This window comes from Sus scrofa, chromosome 1 (assembly GCF_054392235.1).
Source record: "Sus scrofa isolate SSC_HxYL_T2T_F1_AM1 chromosome 1, Sscrofa_HxYL_maternal_Yorkshire_Landrace_v2.0, whole genome shotgun sequence".
NCBI classification, from domain to species: domain Eukaryota; kingdom Metazoa; phylum Chordata; class Mammalia; order Artiodactyla; family Suidae; genus Sus; species Sus scrofa.
Window position 1 is genome coordinate 261,273,112 of NC_139383.1, and position 18,015 is coordinate 261,291,126.

Genomic DNA, 18,015 nt, shown 5'->3' on the forward strand with positions numbered 1-18,015 from the left:
CATGGAGGTCAATAGATAGGGAGTCCCTCCCGGAGAGGGGGACTGGGCTGTCAGGTGGCTGTCCAGGGGACTCACTGGCTGAGCAGAGGTGTCCTCACTCTTCCTGCAGCAGAGCTTGGAAACTGCTTGCAGTGGTGTTTCCTGCTCCTTCCTCTTACGAATGAGTTTTCAGTGGCTGTTTTCCTGTTCTTACCTCACTACTGTTTAAGGACTTGTGTTGGGAGAAGATAGCTTGTTTTGAGTTTATGGGTCATTAGACCACAAGAAGCCACCCAGAGCTGAAGGAGAAGACCACAGACCACCCAAACGTGATTTTAGCTTGTGCTCCACGTTGTCACCAGATGGAATCTGGGCTGTCTGTCCACCTTGGGGAGAGGAGGAATGGGCTCTACATGAGGCAAGATAGGTGACACCAAAGGGTGAGCCATAGCAGAGACCACTAATTGTCCCTCCCACCCATTCTCTCCTTGTTTCTCAGAACCAAAACTCCTGAATTTTAGTGCGGCATGTGGTTCCTGGACTAAAAACCTTTCCCAGACTCCCTTGCAGTAGGTATGGCCCTGTAAGTTTGGATCAAGGAGATGGACAACATCCAGATGACATGGCCTAAGGGAGGGGTCTTGCTTCTCTCCTCCCCCCTCTTCCATTCCACCTGCTGGAAAGTGCGCATGGGTGGAGCCACCCTCGTGAACCTCAATGTAGACGCCACACACTGGGAAGGGCAGAGCAACAAGTTGGAAGGAACCTGGGACCCCATGGATCATGGGGTCACCTGGCAGCACTGCATGGTAGAGGGTAAAGAAACTCATGCTGCTGTCATGACAGCTGAACCTAATTCTTTGTTTGTTTTGTCTTCTTAGGGCAGCACCCATGGAATATGGAAGTTCCCAGGCTAGGGGGTGAATTGGAGCTGCAGCTGCCAGCCTACACTATAGCCACAGCAACACAGGATCCGAGCCACATCTGTGACCTGCACAACTCATGGCAATGCCAGATCCTTAACCCACTGAGCGAGGCCAGGGATCGAACCCGCATCTTCATGGATACCATGTTGGATTCTTAACCCGCTGAGCTACAATGCTGAACCTAATTCTGATCTAGAACTTGCCACATAAGGTCAAGGCTCTCCATGGTCATACTTCTGATCAGAGAGAAGTGGAGATGGGCAGAGGAACACTCTCTTCCAAGAGGGTTAACATTTACTTAAAAAAGAAAAGGAAACAAAATGAGAAACCATGTCCACAAATTAAGACATTAGAATAAAAATGTCAACACACAATGATAGTGTTGCATAGCTTGAATGTTTTTATATTGATCAAACCAGTTTTCAGTAGACTCACTGAAAGTACAGGTCAGAATGAAAAACATTCCAAATTTACAGACAAAATATTGCTGATCAATTAAAATACCTTTTAACACTACATGACAACACCAATCCCTTGGTTGCTCCAGACAGAAGGTGAATGAATTATACAGACACTGGGCAGCCCGGCCATCAGACTCCCCCAGGCTGAGGTCAGAGTCTTTGCCCTCTTTATCGAGATGGTTCTTAGTTTAGGATGCAAGAACCAGAGAGCAGCAACCCTTGCCTTTGCATTCAACAGCGCCAGGGTCTGAGGAACCAGTTCTTGGGGACAAGTCCCAGAAATACGATACATCTCCAATAGCTTGCTGGGGGCTTTGGTTTAGGATTAATCTTGATGCTCTGGAATATACACTCCCAGAACTGTAAGCGCTGAAAGAACCTGTGAGCTCATCTAGTCCAGCCCAACCTCCTCCTTTGACCTGAAAGTGAGGCCGAGGGGGGCACACCTTGCGTAAGTCTAGTCTAAACCCAAGCTCTGCCTCTTACCGCCTTTCCTCAAGGATGCTGCCTCTGCCTCTCTGATAACTTCTGAGGAAGAAATAACATCAACCGGCTACTTAGCAGTAATAGCATCTAAGCTAATCTCAAAGCAAGAGTCAGCATCAATTACCGTGATAGGAACTAAAGGCCAGCACACGTTTGTGATCCAACCAACCAAACGGAGTTGAATCTCTTTTTCTGGAAAGTCTAAACAGCAAGTGCAGGAGGGATCTCCATCTTGATTACGTCTGCACACCACCACGTCTAATTAGATCTTCTGAGAGTGCCAGAATAGAGGATGGGAGTGTCTTCTCCATTTCACACCCAAATTTCCCAGGAAAAATATTTATCCTGATTTTGATGAGGTTCTTCACTTTAGGCAAAAAAAAAAAAAAAAAAAAGAGGCTTCTTAGGTATAATTAGTTAAGTGTATAAGGTGGTGAAGCAAGAATCTTGAGCTCCAGAATTTAATCAGCAGCATCTAAGGTATCTACTTGCATATTCTGTTCCTTTAGATAATTCTCTTGCCTTGTTCTTCCCCAGGATTTTATGGGTTTTGCTCCTGGTAACATCTGCTGAGTCTGAACCACTGACCTGCACAGTGGCAGAAAAAAAGGCTGGTCGTAACCTTTGGTAAACTTTTTTAGAAGTTGACATAATGATACTGGCAGCATTTTTGGAACCATATTAAATAATGTGTTTCTTAAAAAAATAATAAAACACAAGTCTCCAAACACATTTAGACTTCATGAACTTTTTGCACACAAGGTGATAATGCCTTTTTAAATCAAATGGCAATGATCCGCTCAGTATCTTGATGACAGTTAAATTTATGTCAGCCTTCGCTCTTTTTTGGTGGTTGGCTGATTGAATTTTCGGAGTCCAGATTGAGAAGTACTTGTGTGCTATTGCTTTGTCCCCTTGGTTCTTTCTAGAAGAAAAGTGATTTTCTCTTACAAAAACCCAGGTGATTCTCTCCTGTTTCCTGGCTCTCTGGATCAGTCATTGATAAATTAACTTTTCAAAGTAATCCATCCAGAGCAGTTGCAGATTCCAGTTGAAAATTCACTTTAATAGCATGATCTTTCAACCTAAAGTCCTCAGTATTATTACTTTTTCTATTTTACAGATGAGGAAATGGGGCGTAAAGCCTAAGTGACTAGACCCAGGGCTAGATGGTGAGGGAGATCAGAAACCAAATCCCCCTCTAAACTCTGCTGCTACACTTCCCGAGCCTGGCATGATGCTGACAAGGCTGTGGCCTCTGTGGCTCCTATTGCACCGTGGGGGTTACGACCCTGCATAACACCTCCCTCCCGCCCCTGCCACTTAGTCATAAAACATCAGTGGGGAAAAGACAGGAAGAATGCAGTAACTATGCTAGGTCTGGAGACAAAGAACCTTTAGAAACGTGGCCCCTACTGAAAAGGTCTTCCTTACCCCTCTTGCAACCATGAAACTACTCAATTGGTCCAGAGTTTTCTAAATACCAAAAAATGGCTTCAGTTTCGTGCACTTATATGTGAAACCATCCTTTTTCTATAAATCCTGTTCAAGAAATTGGGTATTTAGTTAGCTGCTGCTCCTGGATACATAAAACCACTATTTAAAAATACCACATTAGGATTTTTATGCAATTTATTTTCCTTAAATAATAATTTGCTACAGTCCTGTCACAAATTTTTAAAAAAATTTAACACAGTATTAACAAAGGCGGAATTCTTTAGGACAATCAAAATCATGGGGTACTTAGAATAAATTAACATCAAATTGTGTTTATATTCAGATAGTCTGATCCTCTCCTTTGAAATGAAATGGAGACCATTGTAACTAAGAGTGAATGCACACATTTGTTCTTCTATACAGAGACTCATTCTTTATATAAACTCAACTGTAATTTGAATCAACTTAGGGATCCTGAGAAACACTTACCCATGGGCACACGCACAAAACACACACACACACACAACACATGTCCATAGGCCACCCTCTAGAAGCTGGGTTTCCCATGGTTCAATGACTAGATCTTTCCTCAGAAGGGCCAAAGATTCTGAATGTTTAGATGAGATCCCATCTCCCCTCAGGAAATCGTAATGTTTCAAGTGTAAAAAGCTCGAAGTAGCAGCAATCCATGTATTATTCAGTAGTCGATGATTCCTGGGTTCTGAGAGTACAGCAGGAGGCAAGCAGAGGCAAGAGGCACCTGCTCCGCAAACTGACGTGCGGGACGCCACCGGGAGTCCTTGTTCTCAGAGTCTCAACTGAACACTCGCGCGAGACCTGCGCCGCGCATCCGGTTCAGGCACCGCCTGGGAACCCGAGGAGGATCGCCAGGGCAGGGGAAAGCAGGGCATCTGGACTCGAGTCTCAGAAACGCGAATACGTGAAGTGGCAGGGAGATGGGACAAAGGAAGGGAGGGCAGAAAAGGCACTGCTCTTCTCGGCCTGATGCCCCACCCCCTGCCGCTGAGCACATTCACGGGGTTCCCTTGGCATCGGGGCCGGTGACCGCTGAGTGTTCCAGCTCCGCCCAGATAACCCGGAGAACTCAGCCCTTGTCCTCTACGCATATACACATAACGCATCCAAGCAACGCCAAACAGCCACACCGTCTTGCTTGTGGGAGGTCAACCGCGTTGCTGGAGTCCCCTCTCCATTGCCCCAGGATGGTTTACAGGAACGCGGTGACACAGAGGGAGGAAGGCATTAGGACAGGCCCCAAACTGAGATCCCCTTCTGCTTCTTTCTCTCCGGAGGAGCCGCGGGCCTAAATGACGCTTTAACCGCATGCATTATCTACACAGTTCTTATGTACACGATACCTTTTTCTCTCTTTTTTCTGCTTATAGAAATTTAAAGTGCCTGGGTTCAAAGGTGCTCATTTCTTCCCCACAGCCTGCAAAGGCCTCTTGCTGCTTCCAGAGGAGCTTCCCTTGGGAAAGAGGAATGAACGTCTTCACAGTTGTCCTAACTGGGATCCAGCATTTGGACTAGGCCTTCTTCATAGACACGAAGAATCGCTTCACACACAAACTTGTACTGGCTCTGGGAAGGAAAAGAAAGTCAGCAAACGGGCCCGCAGCCCCACAAACCCTGCCTCACCCCACAGACAGGGCCATTCTTTCACCTCGTTCATCAACACCCTGAGCTCCAGCACAAGCCAGGCCAGGCCCTGGGCTGTATCAGGGACAGGGTGGAGAAGACACACTTGCGAACTCATTATTCCAAGTGATGAGGGCTGGGGGGACACGTGGCATGGAACACAGCTGAGGGAAGGGCCGGCAGCCTGGGAGAGTTAGGGAGGAGGGTTGCTGCACGTGGCCATTGAGGTGTACATGCCAGTGCGGAGGTTCCAACAAGGATGACCCAGGCGGAGGAGCGAAGTCAGAGCTCGAGGTCTGGCCTGGGACACCTGGGTGGAGTGTAGTGTGGAGGGGGGCACAGGTGGGCTGGGACCTGGTTTTGGAGGGCTCTGCTCAGGGGTGAGGAGTCTGGATTCTGCCTTCAAAAGGAGAGCCAACAGGAGTTCCCGTCGTGGCGCAGCAGAAACGAATCCGATAGGAACCACGAGGTTGCAGGTTCAATCTCTGGCTTGCTCAGTGGGTTAAGGATCCAGCATTGCCGTGAGCTGTGGTGTAGGTCGCAGAATTGGCTTGGATCCCGCGTTGCTGTGGCTGTGGCATAGGCTGGCAGCAACAGCTCCCATTAGACCCCTAGCCTGGGAACCTCCATATGCCACGGGTGCAGCCCTCAAAAGACAAAAGACAAAAAAAAAAAAAAAAAAAAAAAAAGGAGAGCCACCAAAAGCTGCTCTGCAGGATACAGTTCTTTATGTTACCAAATACCTAAGAGATTTACTTTAATGATGGGTACAGGGTGAGTTAAAGCAGCTGGGCTGATCTACACCAGCAAGGAAGAAGTGTCAAGAAGAGGCACTTTAAACACCTTCTAACTCGGAGTTCCCTTTGTGGCTCAGTGGTTAATGATTCCGACTAGGATCCATGAGGATGCAGGTTTGACCCCTGGCCTCGCTCAGTGGGTTAAGGATCCGGCGTTGCCATGAGCTGTGATGTTGGTCACAGATGAGGTTTGGATCCTGTGTGGCTGTGGCTATGGTGTAGGACGGCAGCTGTAGCTCCGATTCGACCCCTAGCCTGGGAACTTCCATACGCTGTAGGTCCAGCCCTAAAAAGCAAAACAAACAAAAAACTTCTAACTAGCAATGAGGTTCTCCATACTACAAAAGAGGGAAGAGAACAGCCTTCATAACCTGATTTTTTCCATCTCTTACCTAGATTTCCTGGGTAAGCATGAATTTCAAACAATCATTAGAGAAATCTTATGAACTCTGTATACAAGCCTGTGAGGATACAGAGCTGAGTGCAAGCTCCACTCCTTGTGTGGCTCAGGCCTCCTCATCTCTCAGGGGATGTGGCCTTGGAGGCCATGCCTTCCGGAAGCCTTGATGTTCCCAATTCAGCTTCTGATGCCCTGCCGGAGTTCTGAGACTCCCCTTGGACTTCTCCCACTGCTGCTGAGACTTAGAGTTGAATGGATGAATGGAGGAATATGGGATGGTCCTCATTTTGCAGATGCGGCTTAGCGGGAGGTTAAAGAACCATTCAAAGGTTGCCCAACATGCAGGTGAGTGTGAATCATGCACTTTCCACACCACACCTCGGCCCCTCTTGTAGCTCTGGGGAAACCACAAGATTTGCCTCTTGAGGACACCTGCAGTGCTGGGTCCCCAGGTGTGATGCACACAGGAGCAGGTGGGGTGAAACCCTCCAGGGACCTTGCTTACTTTTGATGAACACATGATGGGTCAGGGGGTCGACAACGCACAGTGCAACCAGGTGCTCCCTGGCCAGGTGGCTGGCAGGAAACAAACTGTGAGGCCGCAGAAGTGGAGGGCAGCGAGAGGTAGTGGTCAGAGCGGGTGGGCATTGGAACCGCTCAGCCCCTAACAAGCTCTGTGACTGTGGGCAGGTGACTTGGTTCCCTGGTTCTTGCTTTCTTGACCTGCAAAGCCCTTCGTGAAGGCCCGGCCATTATGAGGATTTTTATTACTGGATTTCTACTCACTGATGTCTGCACCATCATGGCGCGCTGGTCTCGCATTTTCCGAACAATATCCAGTGGGTAAACGGGCAGGTTCCTCTCAATTAGGCACATGGCTGTTTCCATGGTGACCAACACACCGGTGCGACCTATCCCAGCACTGAGGGGAGAGGAGCAGAGACGGGATTTGCTCAGACAGCATTTCTGCACAGCCCGGCTCAGCTCCTCACCAGTTCCCATGTTTACTCAGCCAGAGCTTTCGTCCCCTGACCTTCAAAGAACACAAAACAAATGCTCAGGGTGCTCTCCAACAGGCCGGGGGCTTACAAACCAATGGGAAGAAACCCACCTTTCTGTGCAAACACCCACCCCCCCATCTTATTCACGTCTGCTGTGAAGGTCAGTTGACGTGAAACAGAGGGAAAGGCGAGGGAGGGACTGGTTCTCCAGCTCTGCGCTGCACTCAGAAGTCTGCGCTTTCGTAAGATGCCAAATCTTTTGCCAGAGTGAAGAAAGAAAGCGAATTGAGCTTTGTGAAAGTGTGGTGTGGCTTGCAGGGTTAGGAGGGTTGGATGCCTGTCAATGTTCTCCAGGTCTTTCCCAAAGAGTGTATCAGAAACCCAGAGCCAACGAGCCACAGTACCTGCAGTGAACGACCACGGGCTCGCCATCCACTCTCAGGGACCTCACGTAGTTTACAAATTCCAGAAAATCCGAGGAGTCATCAGGAACGCCGTGGTCAGGCCATGCCACGTACTGGAGATGCGTCACCGTGTGCTCTTCTCCAGTCTGTGGGAGATGCAGAGTGGCCTTTCTGAGTCTATCTGGATGGCCTCTGGCAGGTGGGCAGGAGGACCCTGGCCTGGGCCTGGCCCTCCAGCCAGGTAGCTCCTGTCTCCAAACTTTCTTCCACCTGCAGAGCACTGCCCTGCCACGGCCCCTACCAGCTCTTTCCTGCCCGCCACACCCACGCTCCCGGACACCTGCTCGCTAAGCCACCTCCTGCCCACTGGCTTCCCCACCACTTCTGCCCACAGCAGTTTCTTCCATTTACTCCTACGGTACTCGTGATCAGGGCCCCCTCAGATGGGCTCTTTTTAAAAATTAATTAATTAATTATTTTTGCTTTTTAGGGCTGCACTCACGGCATATGGAGGTTCCCAGGCTAGGAGTTGAATTGGAGCTACAGCTACTGGCCTACCCCCCAAGCCACGGCATCTCAGGATCCGAGCCACGTCTGTGACCTACACCACAGCTGATGGCAATGCCGGATCCTTAACCCAGTGAGCAGGGCCAGGGATTGAATCCTCATGGATCCTAGTCAGGTTTGTTAACCGCAGAACCACAAAGGGAACTCCTGGATCTTTTTTTTTAATGGGCAAAATATCCTCAACAAGAAGTTTACCATTTGAGACATCACTCAGTGCACAGTGCAGTGGCATTAAGTATCTCGGCCACGCCTTACAACCATCGCCGCTCTTCCCTGGCCCTTTTCATCTTCCCAGGCTGAAACACTGTGCCCATTAAACACTAACTCTTCTTTCCCCTTCCCTGCAGCCCTGGCAACCGCCATCCTCCTCTCTGTCTCTGTGAATTGACTGCTCCAGGTTCCTCACACAAGAGGAGTCATACAGCATTTGTCCTTTTGTGTCTGGCTTCTTTCACTCAGCATAGTATCTTCGAGGTTCAACCAGGCTGCAGCATGTGTCAGAATTTCCTTCTTTGTAAAGGGGGAGTAGGATGCCATTGTGTGAATACACCGTATGCTGTTTCTCCACTTATCTGTCAGTGGACACTTGGACTGGTTCCACCTGTCGGCTCTTGTGAACAGGGTGGCCGTGAACACAGGCGCTGGCCCTTTTCCAGGCAGTAACGCTCTCCAGGCGAAAGCTCAGCACAGACCTAGGGCTAGAGCCCTACCTGGGACTGCGGTGGACGCTGACTGAGCACCAGCCCCTCGCCCACCCCGCCCGGCCAGGACCTTTCTCCACATGGGTGCGGCTCACCTCGGTGTTGGTGACCAGCATTTCCCGGAACACGTAAGCGATGGTGCAGTCCTCCGACCGACACCGGATGTGAAAGCTGCCGTGTTCCATGACGTCGGGAGGGTTGGGCCAGTACTGGTGGCATTTGGTCTGCAAGGGAACCAGTGGGTGTGAATTAGCCTTGGCCGTGGGCGGTGCACATGAGTGGTGTACTGGACAGACGGGTTGGCCATTCGGCCTGAGCCCTGTCACTCACACCAGACGCTCCGAGAGCTGCTGGGAGAAAAGAAACTCGGGCCAGGCTGATCTGCCCGCACCTGTTTCCTGAGGGGTGGGCAGAGGAACCTCCCTGCCTCTTCTGAAGAAGGCAGTGGAGGTGGGGAGCAGCCTGCCAGGAGCCAGGCCACAGCTCTCACACCAGCTGTGGCTGGAGGATGAGTACCCAGACCTTCCCTTGTCATCACCAGGGTCCCAGGGCCAGAAGAACGTTCGCGAGAGGCCTCAGACATGGGGCCTTGACTTAGGAGCCACCTCTGCACCCCACCCTCCATCACCCCCTCCAAACCAAGCCCACTCCAGTCCCTCAGCCCCTTCTGTGCTCTCAACAACCCCCTCTGCCTCACCCCTCCTTCACCCTCCACTCCTTACCCCCTTGAAGTGGAAGGCCTCAAGGCACAGCCCTTAAGAACACACATTTGGGAGCCGGATTGAAATCCACAGCCACATAGAATCATTTTCTCCTCCACTGTGAGCCCCGGGACCTTGAGCCTACTGCGACTTAACCTCTCTGAGTTTCTTCCCTTTTTAAAACATTTTTTTTTATTTTATTTATTTTTTGGGCCACACCCACCACATGTGGAAATGCCCTGGCCAAGGCTTGAACCCACACCATGGTTGCAGCCTGGGCCATAGCTGTGGCCATGCCGGATCCATAACCTGCCGTGCCACAAGGGAACTTCCAACCTCTCTGATTTTCACATTCTTCTGCTGAAAGACAGGGCGGCACCTGCTTCCCACACAGATGATGGGTAAGCAGCACCAGGCTCACTGTGGGGGGCAGGTCAACAGTGGCCGTGACTACTGTTGTTGCTACGGGCCCCACAAAGGCCTCCCCATATATGACTCATACAGAGCAGACAGTCAGCAGACAGCAGGAGAGGAAACCTGGGCTCAGTGGGATTAAGTGACCTGCCCCAGGTCACGGCGGCTGTGGCTCCCTGCAGGTTGAATGAGCTACTGTTCCACCCATTTTCTGCTCCCTCTTCCAGATCCTGGATCATGCTCCATAGCAGTGTCACTCCTGCCTCTGGCCTCGAAGCAAAGTTCAGGGCCAAGCTGTCCATCCCATCATAGACCCATCAGTCAAATTCTGACTCATTCAAAAAAAATATGTTCCCTTTAACCCTGTAGTTACATCAGCTTGGGTAAAAATTACATCCACTTACTGCTGAGGGGGGTCCAAACCAAAAGATGCACATACTTGGAAAGAGTTTTCTTATTTTTAAACGTCACAGTGAATATGTGAAATTAAAGCATGCCACTGGAAAAGTGGAGTTAAGAATTTACTTGTAAACCTTTAACATGGATATTATGGAGAGGCCACTTCCCAGCTCCTCTGGAACATGCAGGATCACTTCCCAGCTCCTCTGGAACATGCAGGATCACTGTATCCACAGAGCCCGAGGCAGAGTCTGCATCTGCCTCCTGATCTGTGGGGGGGCGTAGCTCTCTCTGTTACAGGCTCCCAAGGGTCCGGCCCACAGGACAACTGATGAGACGCTTCTCGCTGAAGTGACCAGCCCCTGCAGGGCAGAGCCACAGAGATCTCTACTTCCAGAGACTCCCAGTGACTTTGACCAGAACTGGATTCTCTTTACCCCTTGATCAAATTTAGACTTTAGGTCTATTTGGATCTCAAAGAATTGGGCGTACAGTGGAGAGTGCAAGAAGTTAGTGGAATTCCTGAGTTTCAATCCTGGTGAGTAAGTTCCACTAACCCATTGTGTGATCCTGGGCAAGTTACTTAACTTCTTTAAGCTTCCATTTCCCCATGAACGCTGCTGCCCTGAAGCGCGATGACTCAAAAGCCTATTATCTTTTGAACAGTATATTATATGCCAAGCACTAAAAGGTGCTTTCTTTCCTTCTTTTGTTTTTTTTAGGGCCACACCTGTAGCATATGGAGGGTCCCAGGCTAGGGGGTCAAATCAGTGCTGCAATTGCAGGCCTACACCACAGCCACAGCAATGCCAGATCCAAGCCACACCTGTGACCTACTCCACAGCTCACGGCAACGCTGGATCCTTAAGGCACTGAGCAAGGCCAGGGATTGAATCTGCATCTGCATGGATACCAGTTGGGCTCTTAACCTACTGAGCCACAATGGGAACTCCTAAATGGTGCTGTTTATGGATGTGATTTTATCTGGGCTTCAAAATAACCTTAGGAGGTTGATACTGTCACTGTCTCTGTTTTGCATGTGAGTAAACTGAGGCTCTGAGAGTGAATTTACTTATGGGGCATATACAGATGCAAAACATAATAATCCCCTCCCCCCAAAAAAGTCCTTGATGGAAGGTGAAGGAGAACGACTTTTTCAATGGAAAGGCTACTCCTCTCTAGCTGTGTTTCCTCTTGGAGGAAACCCACGTACTTGAAGGGAGAACACAATGAAAAATGTTCTCGGGGGGAATGAAGAGGGAGAAATAAAAGCAATTTTGTGGTGGGAGCGCCTCACTGACCACGTGAACACAGCACAGAGTGGCAACAGGGACCCCGCCAGCCCTACGTCCGCGTGAGGCCTGCTCTGCTTATGGCACAACAGAGGACACGTCAAGAACGTCAGCTCTCAGAAAAAGCAGGGGGAGTTCCTGTCATGGCTCAATGATTAACAAATCCGACTAGGAACCATGAGGTTGTGGGTTCGATCCCTGGCCTTGCTCAGTGTTGCCATGAGCTGTGGTGTAGGTGGCAGACGCGGCTTGGATCCCGCGTTGCTGTGGCTCTGGCGTAGGCCTGCGGCTACAGGTCCAATTGGACCCCTAGCCTGGGAACCTCCATATGCCATGGGAGTGGCCCAAGAAATGGCAAAAGAACAGCAACAAAAAAGCAGGGGACACAACTGCTGGCAGCAGTGACTGACTCCTAATCAGGAGGAACTCATGGGTGGTGACGACGAGGCCCAGAGAAGGGACCTCAGGATAAAGGGCTTGGGTCACCTGAGCATGTAACAGGAGAGAGAGGAGACACGTAGCCTGGATTTGAGAAGAGGTTTGCAATCATTGATAAACAAAGAAGCATACGTTCCCAGGGCTAGAGATTGCGCAGGGAACGCTCTGACTCACGGGAGACGGGCATCTCTGGTGCAAGAACTCGATAGAACCAGCCCGAAGGGGTTCAATGAGGAAGACAGAGCTGGAAAACTAACAAACCCAGAGGGTCACGTAGAGAACCTGGAGGAGCTCAGGTTTGGAGTGGACTCCAACCAAAGAGAGGAGGGCACGTCATCAGGACAGAGACCTGAGAGGAGGAGCAGGGCATGAAAGAACAGCCAGAGGGAGCAGGGCCTCCGATGGAAGAAAGGGCCTTTTCTCCAGAACTGGAGCAGGCAGAACGAGGGATAGAAGGGGCTGCCACTGGGACAGGCCGATCCTCTGTCACTAACCACGCCTGCTGGTGTTCCCTTTTCTCTGTGGAAGACAAGGGAAGGGCAGAGCCAGCTCTGAAGGGCCAGGAGCAGCCCAACACAGACGAGGAGGTGGCACCCGGCTGCCCCCACCCCCGCCCCCTGCCCTGGGTTCAGGCGTCGGCTCTAAGGGCCTGCAGCACCACTGCAAAACCTTATGGGCAGGGAGAGTGGCCCCTCCGTGGACAGTTTCTGAGAAGACTTCCAGGCCCCAAAAGTCACGAAACAGGCAGGCAAACACAGCACGGTTACATGTGGGGAGATTTTGGAAATGACAAGGCCATAAACTTGAGGTCTGCCACCTATAAAATACCAGAATGGCCCAGAACGAAGTCCTGCAAAGAGTGGGGTTTGGTAGTAGGTTAGGAGGAGGTGGAGCCTGTATTAAATGGCACAGAACCACGTGGTGGGAAAGTGGTTTTTTCCACGTGTGCCATGGAGAGTGTCTCGATTTGGGTCTAGGGTTGCCTTTAACATATCTCCCTCAAGGAAAAACTTTAACTTCCTTTAGGAGAGAGCAAGCAGGGGTGGGGGCAAGTAGGCCTCTAGTTCAGAGCCTGGAAGGCAAGAATATTTATTTAGACTTTTTTTTTTCTTTTTAGGGCTGTACCCGCAGCATAGGAAAGTCCCCAGGCTAGGGGCTGAGTCAGAGCCATAGCCACTGGCCTACATCACAGCCACAACAACACAAGATCCAAGCTGCATTCTGGACCTACGCTGCAGTTCATGGCAAGGCTGGATCCTTAGCCCACTGAGTGAGGCCAGGGATTGAACTCGTATCCTCATGGATACTAATCAGGTTCTTAACCCCCTAGGCCACAATGGGAACTCCAGGAGATTTTTTTAAAGCAAGAAAAGGTGAGCCAATTTGAAGAAAAATAATAAATAGTACTGCAGTTAAAAAAAAAAAAATATATATATATAGTTCAGTCCTGGCAATAACTAAGGTGATACCCAAACTACTATTACTGCTAGCCAACATCTGTGTATTTACTGCATTAACTCATTCAGTTCCCCCACAAGCCCACAACAGATGCCATTATTATTTCATTTTATGTAGAGGTTCCTAGCTTTCCTAAGACACATAGGTAGGAAGGGACGGAGCAGGGATGTGTGCTCTGGAAGCATGGCCCTAGCATCTGCTCTCTTATCCTGGACAACGCAGAAAAAGATGGGTGCAGGTGCTCCAGAAAAACAGATGGATGGAGAGGATGGGATGAGACTGTGAGCCAACCAGGGTTCCGTAAGTTCCAAAAAGGTCCCAGTAACTTTCTCGCCTATTCAAAACAGGATCAGAAAATCACACACACATACAAAAATACAATATAAACAAAAACGTAAAATAGGCAGAAATGAGACCTCCAGACGAGGAGATCAGGTGATGCCATGGACCTGCTGCCTTGGGATTTCAGGAAAGCCTCCAAGAGGTCTCATGGTAACCGGGCAGACAAGAGGGAGGAGAGATGGCCGGGCCGCGACCAGAGCAGGGAGAATTCACAACTGTTCCCCAAAGAGTGCCCTCAGCACCTCTGCTGCACAGATCTCTAGGAGCTCTGTACTGCCCCTGGAGGACCTTTACAGTTTTATTTATTTATTCATTTATTATTTATTTACTTACTGATTTACTTATTTAGTCTTTTGTCTTTTTAGGGCTGTGCGCATAGCACATAGAGGTTCCCAGGCTAGGGGTCGAATCAGAGCTACAGCTGCCAGCCTATGCCACAGCCACAGCAACGCAGGATCCAAGCCACATGTTCAACCTACACTACAGCTCATGGCAATGCCGGATCCTTAGTCCACTGAGCAAGGCCAGGGATCGAACCTGCGTCCACATGGATACTAGTCGGGTTCATTAACCACTGAGCCACGACGGGAATTCTGACCTTTACATTTTGAAACAGTGGCTTAGGTGATGATTCTCATCAAGACTGTGGGTGACAAGAAGCTGAGAATGACAGCCAACACAAGAAGGACAGACAGGAAACCCAAGGAGCCTGAGAGCACTGGAAAGGTCAGATCTGATGAAATCCTCCCACGGATGAAAATGATGATGATAATGATGGCCACGCACACAAACAACAGCTAACATTTCCCCGTTTCCCCGATGCCTACAACCTGCAGCTCTCTAAGCTATGCATGTGTTTTCTCAGTCTTCACAAACCCTCCACGGTGGGCACAATGATCTGTGGTATATACCCGGGAAAGCTGAGGTCACAGAGGTTAAGTAACTTGCTCAAGAGGAACCGGCCCTGCCATTGTGCTGCATGTGGGTTTCAGGAGTCAAATGCATGAGTACAAAATGGGGAGAATGGCTCGACAGCAACAGTGAGACAAAGACCAGACAATGCCTGCTGACCATAAGCTTAATGGACGTCGAAGATTATTTTCAGCTATCTGAAAGGGCGTAGAAGAGATGGGGAACTTATTACTGTGTCTTCCAGGTGAGAGAAGCAGCTGGGGTGGAGCGTCAAAGCAATATGGATTTCAGCTCGTTGTGAGGAGGGGTTTTTTAAAACCCAGAGCTGAACAGCCGTGGATGGACCCTGGAAGTGTTTTAGGCAAGGTGGGAGCCGTCTGCTGGGACAACCCATGTGAAAGCCCTATGCAATCTACGGGGCTCTCTAGAATGAGCAGGAATCCTTATTTTGCTATTTGGGGTGAGAGGATGGACTGATCTCGTCGAATAGGCTCTCCATTCCAACCCTGTATTCTGAGTTTCAGCACAGATCGGTTTGGCATTCTGAACCACCTACCAAGGAGAGGCTTGGGAAGAAGTGTCACATCGACTGCTCAGAGGAGGTGGGTTGATTTTGGAATGCATTTCTGGATAAAAGTTTCCGAATGAAGATACCCAGCTGCACACAGAAGTTGGAGAACTCATGACACACAGTGTCCCTTGCACACTGACTTCGGCTGTATAACTAGTGATCTGTTCCTATGGAAAACGCACCTCAGCCTGAGCACTGCACAGTGCTTATCACTGTCCTAATTAAGCCCTTACCTTTTTTTTTTTTTTTTTTTTTGCATCGGGTTTTGCTGCAACACAAGCAGAGGCTGACAGAGGTAACTTCCCCTACTTTTTACGGTCACTGTGAGCCTGGCCCTCATGCTGCTCTTCTTAGGACCAGCCCTCCCTGTCTTGGGTGGATGAGGCCACAGCTAAGGCAGGGGTTCTGAGGCAGGTGAGGCAAGGGGAAGTGCCTTGTAGCTGGTTCTAATGGACCTAGCCAACAGTGGCAGGGGCTGTCTGATCATTCCTTAGCTTAGGAAGGCCAGGGAGTGGCAGGAAGAGGGCTGAGCTTCCAGTCACTGGAGTTGTCCATCTGTAGCTCTGCACGGATTTATGGGTCAGGTAGGGGCTGGACTGGGGGACATCTCATGAAGACCTTTTCCGGCACTGAAATTCACACTCCGCAGAGCTCAATGTGACACGCACATGTTTGAATTGGAAATCAAGCCACTTACCCGCCCTCGCTCCGTGAGAGTTGTCAACATGACGATGAGTGATAACTTCTGATCCCAGACTACTTGCCAAAATTGCGCACAGGTATGTGGCAGGGGTCCCTGAGCAGCAATGTACTTATTCACAAGGTGAGCAGCAGGAATTTCCATCTGACAAGAGATGTTAAGGCATCAGAAGCTGTTACTGTCACAAGGAGGACAGGGAACTGGGTCTTAGACTCTTCTAGCTGGTGACTGTCACCACCACAGAGTAACATCTCTATCAATTTATGGCCAATAAGGAAAATCGAAGAAAAATCATTTAAAAATGCTTCAAAGATATTTGACAATAATACTAGCATTAGATATTTAAGACGAGGCTCTGTGATAGCCAGGAGGCGATAATCAGAAGTGAACTTATAAAATGACAGAAGATTTAAATGACCTTCACGGCTCTATCCTAAATATAATCAATACTGAGTATCTGCATTTTCAGCAACACATGCCAATCCTCATGCCTACATCTTTCCCTACGCAGGGTTTTCTATCAAAATATTTATTTTCTTTGAAGCATAAACCAAATTGGCTTCTACCACCAACTGTTGTCATACTTTGCTTTCTGCAGGGCTGCCAATGTTTGTGCCACTGAGTTGATCGATCTCCCCCCCGCCCCAGCCTTACTAGGTATAAATGACAAATAATAACTGTATATTTAAGGTGTACAACATGATGGTCTGATATATGCATTGTGATATATGATTGTGAAATGATTACCACAGTCAAGTTAATGAACACACCAGCTCACAGAGTTACTGTCTGAGTTGATTTATGCTAAATGTTAAAATGCTTTCAACTATCCTCAGGGTCCTTTTCTGACCCTGCTCCGCTTCTATTTCTGTCTTTTTTTTTTCCTAGGGCTGCACCCTTGGCATATGGAAGTTCCCGGGTTAGGGGCTGAACTGGAGGTGTAGCCACCTACCTACGCCACAGCCACAGCGATGCCAGATCTGAGCCATGTCTGCAACCTACACCACAGCTCATGGCAATGTAGGATCCTTAACCCACTGGGTGAGGCCAGGGATTGAACTAGCATCATTATGGATACTAGTTGAGTTCATTACCACTGAGCCACAATGGAAACTCTCTACTTTTATTTCTAAACTAAGCCTTTTCTATGAAAGAACACTCAGACCTGGCTCAGCTTTGGAGTGGCACGGTGATTCACTCCTTCTTCGGTGGGGAAGGTAAATGGAGGTGCCTGGTTCATGGTTTGCTTGGCGCTTGGGTTAATGGCTTCCTCAGCCTTGTTCTCAGCCACTCTCCACCACCCCCCCGGAACTGCATGGTCTTACCCACCCCCATCGTTTCTGATGCTCTGCTTTCAATAACCCAGGAATGTTGAAGTGAGGGTCAATGAATCCCACAGATGCTCTGGAATAGGTGGAATCAGACCCACTCTTACTGGTAGTTCTTGATATCATGCTATAACCTGAGAACCTGAGAAGTCATCTGTTTATTCAGATCAGAGATTGATAAACTTTAGGCTAAAGGCCAGATTCAACTGCTGCTTTACAAGTGAAGGCGTTTTGTTTTCTTTTTGGCTGAGTGTGCAGTGACCTGATACGGGCTCTCAGGTCCTTGACTAGGGACGGACCCAGGCCACAGCAGTGAAAGGACCAGATCATAACTACGGGGCCATCAGCAAACTTCCCTGAAAAGTGGTTTTTTTGTTTTTGTTTTTGTTTTTTAATATTTCCACATGGTTGCATTTTAAATGGATATATAAGTACCTAATCAATAACCTCAACTTTGTCTTGTGGCTCGAAAAGACCAAAGTATTTACTGTCTGGCTCTCTACAGCAAAAGGTGCTGACTGATCCCTGATTTAGATGAAGAAACTGAGGTTCAGAGAGGCTCAGGTGCCCAAGATGTATTTTCAGAGTGAAATGAATGCTTTTCCCACAACATGTGAAATCTTTTTACCTTTTGTTTTGGGG

At 49.1% G+C, this 18,015-nt stretch overlaps 1 protein-coding gene across 8 annotated transcripts in view; it reads right to left on the reverse strand.

The window, feature by feature from the left end:
- Positions 1 to 1,282: 1,282 nt before the first annotated feature.
- PTPN3 (protein tyrosine phosphatase non-receptor type 3) overlaps positions 1,283 to 18,015 on the reverse strand; it is a 122,793-nt gene continuing 106,060 nt past the window's right edge. For 6 of the 8 annotated variants that reach the window (XM_084992103.1, XM_084992096.1, XM_084992077.1 and 3 more), the window contains 5 exons: positions 16,043 to 16,189; positions 8,914 to 9,042; positions 7,551 to 7,696; positions 6,932 to 7,067; positions 1,283 to 4,891 (listed from right to left, as the gene is read on the reverse strand). In XM_084992103.1, coding sequence (XP_084848229.1) covers positions 4,814 to 4,891; positions 6,932 to 7,067; positions 7,551 to 7,696; positions 8,914 to 9,042; positions 16,043 to 16,189 — 636 coding nt within the window. In that variant the 3' untranslated portion in view covers positions 1,283 to 4,813. Of the gene's footprint in view, positions 7,068 to 7,550; positions 7,697 to 8,913; positions 9,043 to 16,042; positions 16,190 to 18,015 lie in introns of all 8 variants that reach the window. The other 2 variants (XR_014825168.1, XR_014825171.1) reach the window with 2 other exon arrangements.